The 23,503-nt window shown below is 38.5% G+C and overlaps 1 protein-coding gene across 2 annotated transcripts in view; it reads right to left on the bottom strand.

Moving 5' to 3' along the window:
* sox13 (SRY-box transcription factor 13) overlaps window positions 1-20,994 on the bottom strand; it is a 33,283-nt gene extending 12,289 nt beyond the window's left edge. For both annotated transcript variants that reach the window (XM_087800368.1, XM_087800367.1), the window contains exons 1-5: window positions 20,779-20,994; window positions 3,482-3,698; window positions 3,307-3,409; window positions 2,087-2,173; window positions 257-429 (exon numbers count right to left, since the gene is read on the bottom strand). In XM_087800368.1, the coding sequence (XP_087656494.1) occupies window positions 257-429; window positions 2,087-2,173; window positions 3,307-3,409; window positions 3,482-3,697 (579 nt within the window). In that variant the 5' untranslated portion in view covers window position 3,698; window positions 20,779-20,994. The remainder of the gene's footprint in view (window positions 1-256; window positions 430-2,086; window positions 2,174-3,306; window positions 3,410-3,481; window positions 3,699-20,778) is intronic.
* Between the last annotated feature and the right edge of the window lie 2,509 nt (window positions 20,995-23,503).

Below are 23,503 nucleotides of genomic sequence, written 5' to 3'. Positions count from 1 at the left end.
TCTGCATTTTGAATTTTTTTAAGTTTTGATAAGGCATGGCCGCTTTTAGTGGTGCTCTGGATTACCATCTGGATCCCCAGACCCTTTAAAGGATTTTTCACTCTCAGCTGAGACTAGAACTACCTAGGTAGAGAAAAAGCTTATTAATAGTGCTTTATTATTCCTTCGCCACATATTATCTATTCTTCTAAAACATCTGTAGGCCACACTGAGATGATGAGTTTTAGGTGGAACACCAGTGAGGTGCTGCTGGTACCTGCTCCTGCTGCTGCCGGGCCAGCTCCATCTGCTGCTGCTGCTTCTCCAGGAGCAGCGCCGCCATGTTCCTCTGCTCCGAGTGAGCTCCGAGGAGCTGCTCCCGGAGTGTGCTCAGCTGGTTGATCATCATCAGTAGCTGCAGCTCCTTCTCTGCCAGAGACTCTGGAGTACCTGGAGGAGACACAGGGATTATCAGTCAGGACTTTCAATGGTGTCAGCACACGTCACGTCGTTTTCAAGAAATTTGATTTATTTTAGTAATTACAATGTAAACTTAAGTTTATTAAGTCAAGGTTTTTGGTTGTTTTTGCTGGTTTTAAGTGAGGTATGGCTTGTGAATAGGAGCCGGTAATAGCCAAACATGTAGACGATGACACCTTCAAAGAGTTTTAGGTCTTTTAACCAATTTAAATTGAACTACTTTTATTATCATTCATTCATTCATTAGCCATGTTCTACCACTTGCTTTTATTTTGAGCTGCTTTCTTCCACACACACTTTAAAAATAAGGTAAAAGAGATTTTCTTTTCTCAACCTCTAGAGAATAGTACCTTGCACATTGACAACTTGACATTTGTCAGTTAGTCTATAGAAAAATAAGCGTTAATTTAACTGATTTTATTTTTACTTCATATAAGTTGAGGAAGATCAAACAAAACATGACAATGATCTCAAACACTTGCAGCTGAACTGAAATGAACTATAAACAGTATGTACATATACGAGTATCTTGATAAGAATCTGACAGGCTTTCAACTATGTCTTCAAACTAGCTATGCAACAATCAGAAAAGATTGTGATGGAATACTACACAGACACACACACACACACACACACACACACACACACCCCACACACACACACACACACACACACACACACACACACACACACACACACACACACACACACTCACTCAAGAGGTGATTACACATTTGGATCTGTTTTAATTCAAGGAATTCTCAACAGCTTTCGTGGCTAATAAGTCCCATTAAAGTAATGCCAAACGTTGATATCCTCGCATTATAGAGTGAAAGAATAAATAACTTGCTCGCTCGGTTTCTAGTGGAGATAAGAGGTGCGTACATTCATAGCAGATCTTTCCCACTCCTTTTCTGTGCTGCTTCTTTGTGTGGTATAAAACGTCTTTATTAACAAATCTAAGATTATTTTGACATCATTTGTGCAAGTGATTATTTCATAATTGTTATAATCTTTCAGACCCAGCCGTGTGAATTCACTAAAAGTCCACTGAACACGCACCACAACTATTAGTTTCTAGGACATCTAAACGGTGAGGTTGCTGGGCTCTTGATGGAGGAACGGTTCCACAGCCACACACCTACGAGGCATTTTGTCAAAAACATGTGGTTTTTCTGCCCTAAATTATCCTGAAATTATTCCTTATTTGCCGAAAACCCAAGAGGTTTTGAATGAGTGAAAGTATATTATTAAAGACGACTCCGATTAGAAAAAAATAAACCACCCAAATGGAAGAAACCTCTTAGGCGAGTTAGTGAAACTCCCTACAACTTTGAAAAGCATGACCTGGATGAACGAGAAACTTCACTGACAAATATTTTGGCTTAGTTGCATATACGACATATGCACTTAAATTCTAAAGAGATACAAAACTCATACCAGTGTGTGCTCTATCTCTAAATTTTATATTGGAGTGGAGTTTGAATGTTATCGTCAATTCAAAACCGACAATGATGTCTGAGATGTTATGAGTGTATATGTTCATAAAAGAAGTCATACAAGGACACAAAGTGCCACAGATGTTTTTCTTTTCTTTTAAAGAGGAGTAAAGTGAAAGAGTCGTTACCTTTGAGTGGGGCTGCAGCCAGTGAGCTGGTGTCCAGCATCTTCTCCTTCCAGTCAGACTTCAGCAGTTTCTCAATAGTCGGCATCACTGTTGACAAACACAACATCTACTCAGCGCTGGCCTAAAGGGTTTTCTGTCAAATAAATCCCATCTGATACCAAACTACTTTCTCCACCTCCTGGGTGCTCTCCTAATGGCACTAAAGAATAGATGAAAACATTGGCGGTGCAAAGGTTGTTTGTGAATGTGGTAGAAGTTTGGAGTGTTGGAGCCGATCAATATTTGAGTCGACAACAATCCACAAAGGTCAGCTAGTGGAGACAATTTGAGGCACATTTTAAGGCGAGGAGTGAAGGAGTTGAGGGCAGCCGTGTGTGCAGCAGCTGCTCTCGCTCTCCGTTCGAAAGCGTCAAAACGGCATCAGGCGAGGATAAAAAAAAGGACCAATCTTCACATGGCTCGCAGACAGCATCTCACTTTGTAAGACAAACAGTCACTTCTCTCCATTGATTTTCAGCAGAACACATTGTTTAATGTGGGATGGCTGCAGAATGGAGAGCACTCAAACAGAACACTGCATTCGTAAAGTTCGCCGGCCGAGAAAATTGCTGCGTTTTCAAATGACCAAGGGATGGCGGTTGACGATTGGTCGAGTTGACTTTGGCCCAAACTCCGGTTGTTGCTAAAAGTTAAAGGTTTACCACTTTCGTTTAAAACTGAACGATCCGCGCATAGAATAATAAAATCTCGGCAATAAAGGTTAAGAAATGTTCATGGATGCATTGAGAGTCATTCTGTGACTTCTTAATAATATAACTGTGAGACGCATTGTCACAGATGTTAAGGGATTACAGAAGAAGCAAGACAAATGTTTTTCTTCCTAAGAAAAAAACAATTAAAAGGTGTTTTAAGCGTTTAAGTAATCAGATTAAAGTTCAGTTACTGGACCGCCATCCTAACCTTTCAATCTTTCGCCACACTTTCTAACGCTCCTCATGAACATCAACTGTAACTACAACCATTCTTGATGATACATTTTTATATTTTGTGACTTTTTATTCCATTATTCCACTATTTGAATTTTACAGAAAAACATTTGTAAATATGAAATTTTGGATCATATAAAAATGAAAAATAAAAAGTGCAAAGCCAAAATCACACGTGAAAGTAAACTTTTTAAACTTGTTGTTTTAAAAATAATGAATTGAGTTTCGACAAACCTTCCCTGAAACTGGAATGTCCTTCCAGGTGCTCGTACTTCACGACCTCCCTCAGTCCTGTGGGGCTCTGTCGATGCGTCAGCTCTTTACCGGGTGAATCGTCCTGTCGAGACAATCCGTCACTAACCGACCAGGAAAAAAGTGCGGACGACACCAGCGTCCTCGAGGTTCTTACCAGAGGCGAGCAAGACAGCGGTGGGGTCAGTTGACGGGCCTCCAGAGTATGATTGCTGGGCCAGTCTCTGGGAGGGGAGGTCTTCAGAGAGCCGGCGTCTGCGTTGACTCTGCTTACTCTCAAAGAATCTTCTTGTTCTACTTTGACACCGATGCCTGCCATGCTGACATCACAACGGGAGACAAGGCGCAGCACAGGAGGGCAGGGCTCAACCATTCTGCGAGGAGACAATGAAGAACCCATTTAGGTATAATTTGTTAGCCGAGGCGTGGACATTAACACCCCAATTTAAAATGAGGCCTTATTGTATTACCGTGGAAAACCACAGAGAAATCACCAGGAGAACCTGTCCATAAATGAACCTTAAATAAAAGCACTTTGAGTCCAACAAAAGATGGACTATAATCGCACATGTTCACATGTCTACGTAACAAAAACATCATCATAGAGAATGAATGGCGATCATTAAACAATTAATTTGGGGATTGACTGAAAACTGTGCAAGGAGCGTTTTTATTTTGTCTTATAAGGAATGTAGGCTCAAAGCTTCATACATTGTTTCTACTCACAGAGTATTATTCATAGAGTGAATGGAAGATGATTTGGGCCGTTACCTCTTTTTGGATTTTTAACCCTTGTGTTTTCTCTGGGTCAAGGTGACCCGTAGGCCAAAACAAATGTGTTTTAGATATCCCTTGTAGTCAAGATGAACCACCTACACCACTGCATAGGTATTTCTGGAAGCCTTGACCCAGGGATTGCACAAGGATTAAATGTTTGTGAGTTTTTATGAGAAAAAAAACTCAAAATTGTCTGAAGGAAAGTATTTGGACTCCAGATTTACTACCCTGAAGATAAAATAGAATGTGTTTTAATTGAACTTGAGAAAAATACAGATGAAATCACTAAAATAAATCAAATTGTATGTGACTTTGCTGATAAAAAAATAGTTTTTATTTATTCAACATTTCGTTACGACCTTGAATTATGACATTAGTACTCCAGAATTTCACATAAAGTTTATCAGTCTGTCTGTCTGTCTGCTCTTATAAAGACATGAGAAATGAGGCCTTTGATAGCGGTATAGTATGCACTGTCGGTCCTTCTCCTTTGATCGTTTGTTTCCGATGAAGAGTTCATCTCAGGCGGCCACCATTAAAAACGGGCTACAAAGAGGACAATCTGTTAACTTGGAACGTGGGGAGCATTCATGGTCTGTTTATGTCATGACAAACAATTGAAAGGGGCACTGTTCTGGGTCAATGACAAAGTCACGGTCAAAGGTTAATTGGTAAATTCGTGGAAAAGCTTTATGTGAGGTAGAAAGAGTGAAGCGGACGAGAGCATACTTGGTGAGAAATAAGCCAGTGTGTGTGTGTGTGTGTGTGAGTGTGTATGCATGTGTGCTCCTGGCTCGGCTGCAGGAGGAAAGAAAAACACGTCAGACAGCAGAACAAAACAAACAGAACACAAAAGGGCAAAAAGTGCACATATGTATAAAGAGGCAGAAAAAAGCCATTGTTAGAGCTCAGGAACAAAGGAAGCCGGGACAATAGGGGAAAGCCTGACAAAAGCCGGCGGCCACAGGAAACAGGCCGGATAACAATGCCAGCGGAATGTGCCGATCAACTCGGGAACACGGCAAGAAAAATGCAGAGCGCCGCTATTGTACGGAAGGCATAATAATGATTAGAGCCCCCATGCTCCCTTCATTGTGCCACTTCAGTCGTATGTGCTTGTTTTTGAACAATAACACCTGTTTGCCACAGTCTACCTCAAAAATGTGGGCCAGCCAATTGTGTTGTGGCCACTTTAATATGCTTACACACGTACTGCATAGGACATGAAGGGAATACAAAAAAAAACTATACTGCACGACCATCCATTCAGGATTCTAAAGGGGACTTACGCAATCTGGGTCCTGAGTCCATTTACGGGAACACTTGACCTCAGAATGATGTAGTCCTGGAGGATACACAAAGCTAATCCACCAAACCACTCAACTACACAATGGCATAAAACAGTGAGATATTGTACCAAGTGTTTGTTTAAAGCTGCTCAGAAGTTTCTTAGGATCCAATTCACTCTCATAAAAAATCACTTTTTATCCACTTGCTCGTCACAGACTACTTTGTGTCAAAGTGCATGTGTACCAATCATTGTTGTGCTTAATGAAATATAAACTATTTAAGTTAAAAAAAAACTGTATTTCTGAAAAGTTATGTGGTTTCATATTTTAGATGACGGTAGGTTAAGTTAGTGTTTACCAACCGTTTTGAACTAGAGCACTTTAACATTAGGTAAATCACATGCAAAAATGATACATAATGAAAATTAAGGCCCGATTCACATACAAGGAACACTGTATAAACTCCATCAGTCCTACTGATTCATTACTATAAGCTGCATTAAATGCACATTAATTCCTTAAAAATGAATACAAAGGTCTTTTCCACAAATGCCTTGCATTGCAGATTCATCGATGACGAGTGGGTGATTAATAAAACATTCTAAGGCAATATTTTCCTTGGCTCTGATGATTGAAAAGATTGAGGCTCATGACTACTGAAGCCATTGTTGTTATGAGGACCATGACACATGCGTGGTACGGTCTGTGTCGACACGCCCAAACTCATCAGAACCGGTGCAACGCTTTCATTATGCTGGCGCTGGATCCCACAAACCGATCCCACTTCAAAAGTCAATATTAAAAGTTTCTAGCCTCGATTGGTGCTGGCATCCGTGCTGCGTAACCGAGCATTGCATCCAACACAAAAAGATATCTGATACGAATAGAATTGAAATATTCAAGAAAAGTACTTCCAGTCAATTTACAATATAAAACTATTTGACGACGATATATTGCTTTTAACTCGTGACATAAACATTACTTCCTTACTGACACACGTGCACCTACACATCCCTCCGTGACATCGTGGCTGAAGAAACCTTATTTTGGAGGTCCAGGGTCACCAGTTTTCAAATGACATCAAAGCTGGATCTTCATCAACATCGCTTCCAAAAAGTTGTCAAAAAATGCCAAAGTCCAGGGTAAGAAACGCGATCATTTTTGAATCATTGATGTTCCCGATCGGTCAGAAAAGTCTGTTTTATCATCTGAATGTTGTAAGAAGAAGTTGTAAGGTAAGGTAGAACTTACATCCAGATACTTTCACTCCACTCCTGCCCCCGAACTCAGAATTGTACAATTTAATATCCCGAGGAATGAATGAGTCCTTGAGTCTATTTGCTTTGCACCTGGGAATCCAATTTGATGAAGAAATAAATAGGTAGTTCATTGAGTTATTATTGATCTGCAAGTGCTGGAATACAACATAGAAGAGCAAAATATAGCTGAAATATGTAAGACCAATGAAAAACCAAGCACCTGGAATTTATCTTTTTTGCAATAGTCCTTGAAGGTTCTTATTCATCCAGGTCATGGTTATCCAAAAGGTTCAAAGGCAAGTCAACTGGACTCTACACAGTCATTAGGGTCATCATTACATAGTAGCTGACCGAGAGGACAATGTGTGTTGCTGTGACTCAACACCACTGCTAGCCACTGGTGTGTTTACACGATCACGTGCGTGAGGCTCTCACAATTTAACGTGCAAAGCAACCATCCTTGCAGTCGCAGAACCAGCTCTCTAACTCCTTTCCCGCCACCTGCTTAACTACTTTGATATGATCCTCCTCTTTGTGTGTTTGGGCCTCAATCTTGCTCAATAAAAAAAAAAAAGAAAAGTGTTTTTTTCCCCTCAGGGCTGTCAGTTCTTTTGTCATCTTAAATCCAGGTGTGTGGTTCAACATTGAGAAGTAGTCATGACTGAGGTGGGAAGTGTTTAGCAAACAAAGCTGCAGCTGCTGTTGGATTTGAACGAAGGGTTCTGTTGCGTGACTTGAGGGGGTACGGCTGGAAGTGCACGGGCGTTGTGTCCCACGCTGGAGGCTATTCCTGGGCTTCCCCCATGTGTTTGACTCAGACTGTCACAGGTGGCTCTCAAATGCTTTTGTGTGTGTCTGTGTGTGTGTGTGTGTGTCTGTGTGAGAAACACCATAAGCAAAGGTATTCAGAGTTTCAGTGACCCACAAAGCCGTTGACGGCGAGGAATGCGGCGAGATGGCTGCATGAGCGAGCGTGTGTTTTTGAACAATGCATTTTATCCACGACAAAACCAGCCGATGTTAAGACTCGCCTCCACATCGGTCTTATCTTGTCGAACACAAATGAATCTAAAGCAAGTGTGCATGTTTGTTTTCACTGCTACATTTCAACAATCCTGTTTGTCCCCGCACGTCTATCACGATACACAGCCTTCTTATGTGGCGAGAAAAATTGTCCTTGGTCACTTTTATATAAGCAAAACACAGGTCGTACATACTGCGGTTATATTTTTTCACAGTAAGACTTTTCTTTTGAAACTGGTTAGTACAAAGAAACGTTTTTATTTTCCTATTTACATTGCCTTTTGTTTGCGCAAATTAATTAAATTTGCATTTATAAATCCCTAATAGCAACAATTACTGCATGTTGTGTTTATAGTATTTGGAACAAATAAATAAAATAATCTTTATTACATCTTAACTAAAATCAGTTTGACTAAGGTTAAGGATAATAGGTTATACATTTTAGAGTTATAGGCAAAAATGTATGTTCATTTTAATAACATGACTGGAGCTCAATTGTCATCATCTTCGTCCATAAATACATGCTTAAAAACATCCAAATACCTCCATCTCACCTGTTATATCCCTCTTGTTGTGACACCTTGACAAGAGCAATTGTTTTGTAAAAAACATGCCACACTGACAACAAAGACCAATGTTGTACTCACCCTCGTGTCGACTATCACTTAAACCCTTTCTTTAAATGACATATAACACACATCAAAAGACATGTAAATATTCAAGTTTTGAAAAACAATATAAATAATCAATGATGTTCATCACCATGCAACATCTTTTAAGTCATATTAAAAATTGTCTTTTTGAAGTTGAGTTGAGTTTCATTCAGTAAATGTTTGTTTTTCTGTGAGTATTTTGGGCCTATTCAATTGAATAAAACAATTTACAGCCAAAATACTTTCATAAAACTGAAGTCTTTTAATCGGGACAATCAAAGATTCAAGTACATCTCGGTGTGTGGAAGAACTTCAGTCAGCTTTTGATACTTGTCCTGACCTCATTCTAGCCACTGAAGGTGTGCGGCTTGAGCCCTAATAAAGCTGCACCGCCCCACAGTAAAACTTCAGTTGCCTGACAAGTCGTAACCTGTCAAACACTTCTTCCTGGGGGAACCGACGGCATTTACGAATGCTGTTGTTCCGCTTTTTCTTTTCTTCTTTTGTCTTTAAGACTCTTTCTTCCGGAGTTGTACCGTTCCACCGCTTCGGGACACACTTGTTGGTTTGACTTTGTAAGAGCCCGTCATTGTTTGTGGCCCAGAGAGTGAACATCAGCGCGACAGAGATCCTCACATCTGAGGAGGTTCATGCTCAAGAACAAACATGGTGTGTAAGGTCAAAGTCTGACATCTAAAGCACAGTAACACTAAAAGCTGTTCGGGATAAACTAGTAGCATTGTCCTTAAAGTAATAATAATAATAATATCAACTCTGCAATTAAAGTGTGTTCTGGACTGACCTTGCAGACACAGGTGGATGCAGTCACGTCCAACGGTCCCTGACCAGAGCTGAGCCACCAACACGAGCCAATGACTTATTAACTCGTCTGTCTTTTCTCTTTTTTGTGACCTTTGACTTTTGCTGCACCTCCCACACGCCCACCCAATCTCATCTCTTTAAGACACGATGCCTTTTGTGTTTTTGTAAGATGGAAAAAAACATATTGACATGAATGTGAAGAACAATAAGTGTCCATTTGTTTGTTGCAGTAAACACAATAAACAGGCCCTTGCAAAACATAGTCAGTCTTGTACAGACCGGGGAAAAGTGCTGTCCAGGGGCCAAATGCTGCCCTTTGATGGAATTTAAGTGGCCCTTATTAGGTCAAAGATCATGTAAAAACTAACCTTTTTTGTATTTTGTATTTAATTGTATTATTCATTACTAGTTCTTACTGGGGGTTTTGTCTGTTTCTGTCAGTTTTGTGAGTATTTACTGGCCCCTTAAAACGATTTAAGAAAAAGGATTTAAAGATTGAAATAATGTGCTTTTACATTGGATGTGTTTGGAATTGTGTAAGTAATATGGAATAAGTATATTTAGCTTTAATTTGTGAGCCTTCATTCGTTTTCTTAATTATATTTAGGCCTTTTGCTACTTAAGTTTCTTTTTAAGCTTGAAGGCCCCTTACAACTGTTTTAAAATGTGGCCCCTGAGTAAATGCAATTTCTCACCACTGGTCTTGGAGAATATTCACTCCCTTTTTCCCAACTTTGTACAGAAATAGATCAAACAAGCCACGAAACTAAAGTCCATCAGAGTGACCATTTGCTGAGGTGAAGAAACAACAACAAAGAAATAAAAGGAACAACTGCAGCAGTCAATAACAATTGCTCTTTAGATTAAGCAGAGAGAAAAAATGTGAATTCATCCAATTCTTAGGAGACTAATTTCCATGTCTACAACTAACATGAAATTGAATCTGCTCATTGAGTAAACTGTTGAAGTGTTGCATCATGGTAGCAACACGAGAAATGTCGGTTGAATCTGACAGTGGTTACAAACTTGTTAAAGATGGTAAATAATAATGGAATGTGATAAAAGATGCCACCACACAATTTTTATTTTGACCTAGTCTAATTCCATCCTTCCCTTACTCATGAACAAAACTCCAAGACGCTTACATTTCTCAATCAGGGAAGGATCTTGACATGACTTTCCAACACACCAATCGTCAAGACCAGGACAAAAAGAAACGTCTACACAATGAGCCTGAAAAGGCCTTATTGTGGAAGTTGAGGTAGAAAACGATATCAGATTATATGTATTTTTAACATTTTTGACATATTATTTGAGAAAAGAAAAGCTAACTTTAGACCAGAAACAGCAGACTCAAGCCCCAAAAAAAACTTTATTAATGATGCAATGATTGAAATAACCCCAGGGAAAAAAACATAATGCAATGCACCAGTTGAAGGCATCATAAAAGTCCATGCTAAATTGAATTTGTATTCTTAATTAAAGACGGTATGTGTTGGTAAATTAAACAGCAGGTTAAACAGGTTAAATCCAGTTTGGTTTGACTTTCACCCTGATCTGACTCTTGTATCAGGAAATTTTTCTCAGTAGATTCAAATTTTTTTTAGCTGAGAAAACGATGAGTTTCTGATCAAAACCAGCATCTTTTTAACCTGAGCCGTGAGGCTCCCTCCTTCCGGCTCTCTTTTCAGAAAAGTGAAAAGAAAATAAATACATTGAACAGCCAAGAATTCTGTATTTTTCAAAGATGCAGGCGGGCCTTCTGTGAAGGAAAAGGCCAGAGAGCTCGTAATTATGAAAAGATTTTTTTTAATGAATATAAATTAATTTAAATAATTCATGATGAGATTTTCCTGAAAAGTTGGTTCATAAAAATGAGTTGCATCTGATCATTTATTGTTGGGCTGGTCATCTTGTTTTAGCGTCATCTAGTTTGGTGAGATTTCGTTGTCACTGCCTCCACTCCTCTTGCCACGCCAACATCTATGACCAAACTATTATGGATTACACATGACCCTTGTTGGTGGTAATTAAAAGGACTATTATTAAGGAGTTATTTTCATGGGGTGCATGTGCATGTGCATGAGCATGTGTAAAGAAAGCTCTGGTTTCAGTGGTTCGGCCGTGACTCAATGTGCAGGGTTTCTCAAGGTGGGATGAAACCAGGATAGGCCAAAATTTTGTTTTGAAACATTTACTTGCATTTAAAAAAAAAAAATAGGTAAAGACAGTTTCTTTCAGCAGCAAGTTGTGTGATCAGTGTATTGTTTTGTGGTTATACATAGAGTACTTACCTAGTTGTTTTGTTAATTTGGACATGTGTTTTTGAAAGGGACAATTTCTTTTGTTTTTTTTAACTGGTTAATTGGTGACATGATCTTTTGAGCAAGATATCATTAGAAAGATGACTAACTTATTCATTGCTGGATTAAAAATATTCCATAAAATCTTCTTTCTTTATACTTCTATTAATTTACATGGTGAAATGTCTGCTTTGTTTTGCTACATAATGACAAGAACCTCACATGTGCAGTAATTTAGGAGAGAAATAGGCAAAGATTTGAGCCATTATTCTTTTTTTTTTTTCAAGTTTAAAATAAACTAATTTGGCTGATTGTTTTATCCATCTTGTCTACATATATAACAGATATAATTCAGTATTGGCACCGTTGCTTCTCTGAAGTGTTATGTTTAATGTCTTCTTCGGCTCTTGCTTTATGTTTGAAAACTGTGAGTATGGCCGACAGTTTCGGTAGCCAACTTTTAAGCCAGAACTCGTTTGTCCCGTGTTCACTGAAACTGCTTCAGCCATTTTCTTTAAAAAGATGGTGATATTTCATGAACAGGCTTGTATATTCACTGGACTTAATAGAATACTTAGTCTCCATTCGAGGTTGGCATTTCCTAGATTATCTGAAGTCTGAACTTCTTGTTTACATTGACAATCATCTAAAAAAATATTTTCCTTGGCTTCAAGAAATACATATGTGTCTAGTTCAACACTGCAGAAAACTGACCAGATACTGTTTCCTTCAACTGAGAAAAATCTCTAAATTTAGGAAAATGATGTCACAACATGATCTGGAGTTTATAATCCATGCATTTGTATCTTCTCGTTTAGAATATTGTAACAGTTTATTTTAGTGTTTAAACAAGAAGGAGCTGTCTCGCCTGCAGTTAATACAAAACTCTGCAGCATGAATTCTGACCCGCTCTAGTAGAAGAACTCACATTTTCCCAGATCCTTAAAACTCTTCACTGGCTGCCAGTTTCTATCAGGATCAATTTTAAATTCAGGTTCTTACTTTCAGATCTATTCATGGTCAGACTCCTCCTTGCATCAGTGATCTGATCCAGCCTTACACCCCAGCTCGGGCTCTGAGGTCTGTGGATCAGAATCTACTGATGGTTCCTGAACATGCTTCCGGACCAGAGGAGAGAAATCCTTCCAGGCTGTTGCTCCTAAGCTTTGGAACGATCTTCCTCTCCCTCTGTGTTTGATGATCTACTGAATCCTTCAAGAAACATCTTAAGACGTTTTTATTTGTGCAGGCTTTTCTCTGAATATTCCTCTACTCCTGTGTTTGTCTTATGTGTCTTGATCTTTTAAAGTATATATTTTAACCGTGTATTGTTTTTGATTGTTAAAGAGCTTTGTGATCCTGGTCTAGAAAGGCGCATTACAAATAACCTTTAATTACTTACTTACTTACAGAGACAGAGGTCGTTGACTTCAAACACATTCTTGATACAGACAATGTTTTAAGAGATTTATGCTGTTAAATGAACTAGCTGTCTTTCACTGACACACCTACTAAGTAGCTATGGAACAAGCTTCCGAAGCATCTTCGCAGTACTTGGGCTGGTGAACGTGATAAAATATCACACAGCTGGATGTTCACGCTCTGGTCTGGAACAGATGCATGTATCTTCTCTTTTCATAATCCGTCTGCAATCATACTTAAAAATAAACGACTCGTTTTTCTTCTAGCTTCTGTCCAGCATAAGCCTGTGACCAACCAAGAGGAGGCTGGAACCCAAAACAAATTCTACTGAAGCATCTGAACTAAAAAACATTATCACCTCCGGCAGTGTGTCATGGACTCATCCGGATCTCTACACGTCTATATAAGATGTACAAATGAGTGCATACATAAAGACATGAAGGGCGGAGAATAAAAAAATAAAAAATAACAGGTCTTTCGTCAGGGTTCTTTTATTCTTTTGCCTTTTCAGAGGGACAGGTTAAAAAGCAGCCTTTTTTTTTTTTTCTTTTCAGGCCTTTTTCTCATCCCTCTTCCCCTCCCACTCTCGTATTCTCTGAAACAGGTCGTCTATTGTGGCGGTTAGCGAAAGGCTAGTGTGGCATTTATCAGAGAGGACAGGGAGGAGGGGTTCCAAGACTAAACACACCCAATAAAGAGATACAACAAGAAAAAGAAAAGAAAGGATGTGTATGAAGGGCTTTTTTTTCTTCTTTTCCATTTACAAAACTCGCCCCCCAACCCAATCCTTCCACTTCTTTAGGCTAGCATACACAAAAGGGCCGACAATACGCGTGCTCTTTTAGCACGACACACTTTCTATACTTTCTGCAGTCGCCACTTCTGCTGGAGAGCACCCACGTGTGTGTGCGTGCGTGTGTGTGATATATGGAGTTGCCGATGGCGGTCGCGGGGGTCTATGTTTGCTGAGGGTCTTGTAGGCCAAGGGGCCGTGTCTCTGATGTGTTACTATGGTAACGCCTTTGAAAAACTAAGGAGCACAACAGGTGCTTCGGCTGCAGGTTTGTTCATCTGAGCATTGAGGAGCAGCAGGAGGCCCTTCTTGTGTGTTTGTGTATATTTGTGTGTGTGTGTGTGTGTGTGTGTGTGTGTGTGTGCATGTGTGTATCTCAGCAACAAACAACTCAGGGCCAGAGGTCTTAACCAGCTGCAATAGGCTGGTGATCATGTCCGAGGGTTGTGGTCTCACCCACATAATGGGCGCCGCCCGTTTAAGAGATGGACACACTGTCTGAACAACACCAGAGAAACAACAACACAATTTAAAAAAAATGGGTTTGAAGTCAACATTCTTTGAGGTGTATACAACAATTGAATACATGTTATTCATGTTTCTGCTTTCTGTTTTCTTTTCTGGTCAGGTCAGGACATCCATGCAATTGGCAGACTTCAAAAGCACATTTCAGGTGTTTCTATTAATGAAACTATACTTAGTCAATGTTAACAAATATGTTACCGTTGAGTTATCATGAGTTACACATGCATCTTTTTCCCCAAATCTTTACTTTTTGTTAACTCTTCTTAAATGCATCGAAATAGTTTCTTCCTGCAGTGGTTAAAGGTAGTTTTTAATCTTCCCGATATGCAAGTATATTTTGGATTGCAGACGGATTATAAAAAGATATATCAGTATTTTAATTTCGATATTAAATGGAAGATTTAGATAAAATGATTAAGGTGTTGAATCAGTTTTCTCTTCGTTAACAGTAAAACAATCTTATATACAAGGGAGAACCATTATAAAATATCACATATATTAATATAATATTTAACTGAATAGTTTAAATATTGCTCTTTTTTTAAAATTTCCCAAACTTAAACTCATCTGTATTTATCACAGATAGATGTGACAGAAACAATTGAAAAAAAACCAACAAGAAATTCACTCGAACATTAATTATTATGGCTCTTTATACTACAAACCAAAAGTGTTTAAGAACTTAAAAAGTTCCTACAAAGGAAAAGACAAATTATGAATGCATGAAGCATCTAAACAAAGCACTGAAACCACACAACTGGACTGAGTTTACAACTCTGTAAAATCAACATTTTCTAAAAGTTGAGTAGTTTTGCCGGCAGACGAACAACTCCTGCATAACTCAAGACATGTCAAAAGGACAAAGAACAAATATTTATGACTTTGAGGATCATTTCTTCTAAGAAATGTGAAGTTCAAACTTGTTGATTCATGCCGAAAATGAGCCAGCAATACCAAATAATCATGGATAATAATCAAGGAACACACAAAAGAAAGGCCCTTTTCAAAGAACCTGACAAAGCTTTTTTCTTCTGAACTGTTGAGTTTCACAAAACACACCTTGGACCCGGAGGAGCGTGCACGCTCACCTCACACACACACCGAGGAAGAGTCAAGGACATTAGTGTTGACAAACATGTTAGTGCTCTCAAAGCAGGAGCGAGTGAAAGGCAGCAGAGTGAGGAACCTTCCACCTTCTTTACAGATGAGCACGAACGGTAAGGAGTCCATGGGTTAGGTAGTAAAACTGGATTTTTACCTTGAATGTATGCGTCTGTGTGCGTGGGTGGCCTGTCACTAATACAGATGCACACACACCCTCAGCAGCTCAGTGTGTATGTGTGAGTGTGTGCGTTGGGGTAGTCAAGCTGCTTTGTTTCTGCTGCAGCAGCAGGTGGAGTGGGTCTCTGCAAGTGTTGACAATCTGTATCCTTTGTATCCTTTTCTTTGTGTTATTTCCTTTAGTCTATGTTCTTTATACTTTGTCATCCCTTGCACTTTTTCTTTTGTTCGCATTATTCTTGTTCTTATGAAACTTGCTGTAACTTCTATTGTCTGCTGTGAACTGGAAACCCAATTTCCTGAAGGATACAAATAATGTGTATCCATCCATCCATCTATCTTTCCATCTATCTATCTATTTGCTCTCTTTCTTCACTGCCCAGGATTGAGTAGCAAAGAAAGGATCAAAGGTCATCCTCGCACGTTGACCCGAGACGTTTTCATTTCGTAAATAAACACTTTCTCTGTGAAGCAGAATCTCACTTTTGTGCAACATCAACAGAACAACATGTTCACATGGGTCAGTGTGTCAGGATGAGCTGCAGAACTGAGCAGGATGTCAGTGCCATCAGTAAGAATGATCGATAACCTCCCCCGAGTACACTACGGTATAAACACTGAAATCACCTTCACCTGCTAAACTCCAAGATAAACAGCAATGGATTTTCATTGTTCAACAATTAAACTAGGTTTCTACTTTTTGTAACTAGTTATTGTAAACAAAACTGACACTGTTGTGAGCGTAGATCAGGGGTGGCCAATTAAATGTCCTTAGGGGTCACATTTCATACTGTGACTGTTTTGAGGGGCTGTCTAGCCAAAATAGAGGAGTGAAACTGTGATGAAATAGTCATTAAAAAAACAAGAAAGACCTAAGATAAGCTTTAGAAAAATGTAAAAACAACAACAATGTCAATAATATATTCATAAACCTTTTCATAAATATATATATATATATATATATATATATATATATATATATATATATATATATATATATATATATAAATAAATACAAATTCAAAATATTATCTCAATATTCACACAATATATATATATAAATATGACAAAAAAATGATAAAGTTATTTACAAAGAGCTTATGGAAGTTGTATTTAGAGTAAAGATAATAATAAATAAAAAAAAAATAAAAAAATTGCTAGCTGTCACTGTTATAAACGTTTTCTACATGTTCTACTCTGATCAGGTTAATATAGTCAAAGCCCTTTTTGCCCATGTTAAGGCCTAAACAGTCTTAAATATAAGTCTGAATGATGATATTTATTATTACACTTAAAAAATATATAAAGAGATGAAAAGTCAAAAATCTTTTGTTACTTCAAAGTATTTTCCCAACTCTTTCTTCACACCCACGAACATTTCTGTTTCATAGGATGAAGGAGTGAGTGTAGGATGACGTCAGATTAAACTACAGTGGACCGATGTGACTTGTTGAAACAGTCAATCTCTGGAAGAAGTGCTGAGAGTTAATGTCCCTCTGACACATAAGAAAAGGAAGCAGGATCCGTGACACAACCATCAAAAAAGGGAGTTCCCGTTTAGAAGTCGGACGTTGAAATTTACCATGACAGATAAATATTGCCTTTAACTGACAGTCTGACATCAACGGGCAACATCCGGTTTTAAATGTCAATGCAGAAGTGGAGACTGAACAGAAATCAGGTTCACACAGACAAACAAAAACAGACTTTAAAGACAATATGAAACATATTTACAGACCGTTTACGTGCGTCTTGAACACTAATCGGAACACACTGCACATTGATGACGTTTTCTATCATTTACCTTATGATTATATTTACATATTACTCATATTAAAAGGGAGCTGTTCCTCAACTAAACGGGCCTAGTTTCATCATCTAATTCAGCTCACCCATACTTCACTCTTAACCTGAGTCTGGCTCTCTTTTTCTCTGATTCATATCACTTTTCTAAATGCATTTCTTGTTTCCTTAGAATCTTTTTTTTTAAAGCAGCTCTATGCGATTTGAAGGCAAGAGACGCCAGTGGACCAAAGTGGTAGTGTTTAGCCAGACGGGAGACCACATTTCCCATTAGCACTTGCTAAACGTCGCAAAGTTGCCATTTCCTGGTTTGCAGCAGTTGATGAATTTTCTGTTTCCAAAATTCCATTGATGAATGAAGGATGGATACTGATGAGGTAATGAATCAGATTCTGGATAATGAAATTAATATGCGTTATGACGGCTTTGTAAATAACTTTAACAATAATATTAAGGTACTCAAAACTACCCAGAGCTGCTTTAATACCGTTTAATCATTTGTTCCCTTCATCTTTGTTTGCAGATGCTATTGAATTGCTGTGATCTGACATAAGATGTGAGACTATCTTGACCTTCTCCAGGAGAGAATAGGTTATTAGATTATGGTGGTCGGCGGCTGAGACTTCAAAATCAAACAGCGAATAAACATGTCTGAGGGATAAGTGTTCAGTGTTCGCCTCTCTTCTGAAGAGACAATGTCGAGTCGTCGCTGTTTAAAGAGATCATAGGTTTCCCTGCACCCTGCATTGTTCTGTGGGACCGACTGGGCCTCACACTGCGCTACACACACACACACACACAAGCACCCACACAAGTATGCGCACACACACACTCACAGACATTACTCTCCATTGTGGTGATTCTCTGTGGACTCCAGGTTCAACAGGCTGCTGAGAACAATGTTCAGAGGATATAAGAGGTCAGAGGGAGAGATGGAAAAAGCCTTTGTCTTCCCTGCTGCCCTTATGGAGACATTGAGTGTGTAGGAAACACACACACACACACACACACACACACACACACGTTTTTACACACAGCACAGCTCATGCGTGCACACACAAGTACACCACAGACAACTACAAGTTCATTACTAACATCCTAAGAATTTAACCTTTTTAATCTTGATCATGTTTCTCGTCACCAATGTTGTTAGTTTGACGTTTTCAAACTTGACTCATATCTTTTATCGATTAAATCGATGAATCATTGTCAGCCACAATAGTTTGCACCTGTGCTTAAAGGTTCGCAGCGACATGATGTTGAAACAAAGCATACATATTTCTAACTTGCATTTTTCAAATATATTTATATTGTAAGTATCATACATCAACTAAAAAATTAGACCCGTCAAACATGATATAAAAGAAGAGCTTTTTAGAGGTGATTTAAAATGTAGTTCTGTCGCAGAATTTACAAAAAATAATACTATTAATGTATTTATATGGTCTGAAAATGAGTTTTGCTGGCTTGTAAAACAAAGGTTAAAAAAAACACAAATAACACTATAAATCCCTCATTATGAGCTACAGTATATTCAGTGTCTCGGACCACACCAAGTATCAACTTGTGTTTTCTATGAACACAAACTACTATTCTTTTATTCCAATGACTTGTGAAGTGCATTCAATAGAAAAGGTTATTTATGTAAAGACGATTCATTGTGTGGGATTACAGAAGAATTGAGACACAAAAGAAGGAAAAGCATTACACCATCAACAAAGACACTGGAAATGAGTCAAAGTTCAGGCGAGCTTCGAAGTCACATAACTGGTGCCAATCATTGGGTCGACAAGGATGATCCTTTTATTAATTTATTTTATCTGGTCATGGGTTCTACGTTGAAGAAAAATAGTTTCAACACATTTTATTGCAAATCTTATTTAATAAAATGCGAGTTTCATCTGGTACTTAAACCGTTTACATGATGTGATTTTAGTGCATCTACCTAGTTTGTTTGTTTGTTTGTAAAAGTGTCAATATTTGAATTAAATTTTTTTGTTGAGTTCTGTTGAGTTCAATAGATAGTGGAATTTTTTTTTTTTTTCTAATGTTACTTGATTTGATTTTATGCTGTGCTTTTGGTAGTCGAGTGACTTGAGCTAGAAGTATTTGCTGCCAGAGTGCTTTCTGAGTTGCACATAAGATGTATCTTTTAAGTGTGCAATGTATTTGAAAACTCATTTTTTGTATTTGAAATGTCTGGTGGTTTTCAAAGAATCTAGAAAATGGCTGAGGAATTACTTGGGACAATAGCTGCGCTCAAGCGGGTCTTTAACGAAGGTTCTATTTTGGCTTTTTTGACAGTTAGATATAGTTCAGCCATACTCTTTATTAAAGTGTATTTTAAAACACTGTTATTGAGAGCCTCAGAATATTGAGAATCACAATCTTGTTGCGCTGGGGTCGGGCACATGAAGGGTTAAATTGTCGACTCTAGTCAATCGTGACACCCAACACGATCGCAAACAAGTCTCCGTCTAAAGACCATGAACTCGTTCAACTGTTGGACACACGAGGAGGGGGGCCCTCAGGTGAACGGCCGTCCCCTCCTTGGACGAGCAGGTATTTTGTGGGTGAGCTGACAAGTGTGGACAGGATCGCTTAAGAGCAACTAGTTAGTTTGCACAATGACAGAAGTTAAAAAAAAAAAAAAATCTCCAATGCTCAAACCTGATCTTTTAAAATACACGACACAAATTTGGCCAATTATCTGTTCGCACCTCAACAAACTAGTCATTAATCCTAATAGATATAGATTATATAGAAATATAATTAGGTTATATCATATTTTACCGTAGGAAGAAAGAGGATAATACAGAAAGAACGTCAAACAAACTTCCTTTGATTAGTATGAAAGAGTCTTACTAAATAAGATGTCATTAAAAAACAAAAATCGCTGCATTTTTTAAGAACATTTTAATTAAATGATTTTCCCCTTGTTTAATTTGTATGCACTTTCTGCTTCAACTTTGCACGTTGACATGTAAATGTAAGTAACTTAAATCTCAGAAAACCAGTTTATGTGGTTGATGCAGGGATTGCAAAACTATCATAAACCCTCCTTATGTTCAAAAGTACTCGCGATGATAAATCTCTGCAGGCAAATACTAAAAAAAAAAACAATCGATGGACGAGAAGGAAAAGATCGAGGGCTCGTAGCAGCAGGAGGTGTGAAGATGGTTGTAAAGAACGACAGAAGATTGACGGACAGAAAAGGTCAGGGACTCCCCGCTGACAGACAGCTTTGTATGGGGGGGCAGCCACTGGAACACACGCACGCAGGAAGGGCACAAAAGACAATCGCGCTGTGTGTTAAAATCTCCAAATAAATAAATAAATAACTTATTTGACACTCTTGTGTCTCTGAAGTTGAGCGTGTAGTGACCCAGCAACAGGCGCGCGTCAGTGATGAGGATGAAGTGAGCAGCTTCCATGTTTACGTTTAGATACACAACTTTTTGACAGTAAAAGATGCTGTTTGTGTTGCGCCTGTTGCTCACTCACCAGTTGAGAAGAAAAGTAACTTCCGTCCTCCTTCCGTTTTTTTCCCTCTTCACTTGCTCGGCATGCAAGACTACTCGCTGGTGCTGCGGAGGGTCCGGGTCTGGGTCCGGGTCCGGGTCCGGGGTCCGGGTGGCTGCAGACAAGGTGGACAGCTGGACTCCCCGGCGTGTGTCAGCGAAGAACGGAACCTCACAGAGAGACGTCCTCTTCTTTAGTCGCTCGAGTGACTCTGGATCGCTCCCTGTCTGCTTCCAGCAGTCACCCTGTCGCTCACCTCCCCCTTAAAGGGCGAGGGACGGATTTCACCAATACGCACCATTAGTATATACACACATGAGAGGGTGGGGGGTGACCCGAGAACGATCTGCATTTCAAAAGACTAATATTAAAATTAAAATTATATCTTGTTAAATTACTATATACGGTGAGGTTTGTGTCATTCAGTTGGAACAGAAGATTTGCTTTAAATCACTTGATTTAAATGTTGTTTACAGAGATAACATACAGAATAAAGGTAACATTGAATAATAAATAATGTATGCATTGTTACAAATAGACAGGTTAGATGTATGGTTAATGATAAATAATATATTCTAACAGATTTTTCATTGTTGAGGTTCTATTTTTAATTTGTTTACATTTAAAAACATAGGGTTTTTATTAAATAATAGAGGCTGGCATGAGTCAAAAGTGATAGTTCACCTGAAATTCTTAAATCACCCAAATTTTAATCACTCTTGTGTCAATTTAGGGTTGGGATTATTTGTCGGATTAATCTGTTACTTTTTAGAGTCATAGGCAAAAGATGTATGTTCATTTTAATATAGCGACTGGAGCTCAGTTGTGTGTCTTCATCATTGTCCAAAACATCCAAATACCTCCATGGTGCTCGTCTGTAACGTCCATCTTGTATTGAAGCCTTGACAAGAGGAATTGCTCCGAAAAAACTTCAATAAGTTTATACATTTTTGTTTGTAGCGGAAGTATGTTTGTATCAGTCTCTCAGCTGCTGCCTTATGTCTTTCCTCGTTTATCCTAAACAATTCCTCATGTCAAGGCTTCAATACAAGATGGACGTTACAGACGAGCACCAAGTATTTGGATGTTTTTAAATGTATTTTTGGACAAAGTTTAAGAGGAAGACAACTGAGCTCCATTTGCTACATTAAAATAAACATACATTTTTGCCTTTAACTGTAAAAAGGATTACTCGCAAAAAAACCCAACCATAGTCGACAATGAGGGTGAGTAGAAAATAAGTGTTTCCTGGGTTGAATAACTCTTTAGATGTAATTTAGGCAAGCTAGATTGAAACCCAGGGTTGAGTTGATGTCTTTCTGTCCAGGAGGAATCATCTGCCAGAAACCTCCAGCATAGGTTGAGCATGTCCCGTACATGTCACTTACGGGGTTTCATCTGTCAAAAGGGCAGTGTTGAGTGAGACAGGTTATATTTTAAAGGGTTTCAATGAGGGAGTTTTAGTGACCAAAGACTCGTAGTGTAGCAATCAAGACAAAGGGTACCCAGGGTACTGTTTTAGGCTGTTTTTGTTGTTGTTTTCACTTGCAATTCAGTTTAAATAAAATGTATTTAATAGTACCCGGTTCAAATTCACATTTCTTCAATCAATACAATGAAGAAATAAAACTATTTAAAAACTATTTTAGTACAGTTTACATTTATTATCAATTTTGTTGTATTGATGTTCAACCTGCTGCCATAAAGAAGTTCCATACAACATGGGTCAATTATGAATTATGACTAGGATATTTTTTTCATTTGCATTCCATTCACTAGGAAGAGAGAGATATAAAAACAAGGATTATTATAAAAGTACCTTTATTCATTCAGCCACTTAAATGAGTTACCAATATAATAAACAATATTGGCAATAAATAAGTATGTAAGTAAGTAATTAGTATTTATAGAGCGCTTCTTAAGACCAGGGTCACAAAGCAATAGTGTAACTGTTCATCATTCTGACAGTTGAGGGAACGATACTCTGCCTGCTGGTCCTGCTGTGGATGTTCCTCTCCTCTCCACATCAAAATGCATTTTATAATACAATAATCCGTATTTGATTATATAATAAAATTGGTCAACAAACAACCAAAGAAGAATGCTAAGATTGACCCCCACTGTGAACATAACTGATGGTTAGTGTTGCAAAGACAACGTCTAATTACAACAAAAACGCTGCCAGTAGCCAGATTAGAAACGCGCACTTCTCTAAGTGCACTGCTTTACAGTACACTATAAGACTTGGCATTTACTTGCGCAGAACCCGAATTTCTACAGGATAGTACTGTGTCAAATCAAACACTGTCGCTACACACAGGAAATGACTCGACAGCTTCTTCTTTTACTACTTTTTAACGCTGATTGCAACCAGCGGTTGGAACACTATCACCGATATTGGCAGCGCTTTTCTCCAATTCAAACTTATTACGTTTTTTTTATTTTGTTATAACTGTTGTTGTGTTGTTTTGTGGTAAAATCAGAGTTTTCGCAAGACATTTACGTTGGTATCTGCTCCGAAGACGCGTCGTAAGTGACTTAGTTTCACTTTAGCGTCATCTACGTCACCAGGACGGTGGCCATTGAGGGTGGAAAGTGTCCATCCATCCACACTCAATTTTCTGGTCATTTAAGTGCACCAATTGAGTGCGAAAAATGCACTACATTTTCACTCAAAATATTAAGTGTAAGCGCTGAAGGGTGCGAT

Source organism: Callionymus lyra, chromosome 10 (genome assembly GCF_982586985.1).
Source record: "Callionymus lyra chromosome 10, fCalLyr1.hap1.1, whole genome shotgun sequence".
Taxonomy (NCBI): Eukaryota; Metazoa; Chordata; class Actinopteri; order Syngnathiformes; family Callionymidae; genus Callionymus; species Callionymus lyra.
Note: the sequence above shows the minus strand (reverse complement) of the source record. Positions and strands in the feature narration are given on the sequence as shown.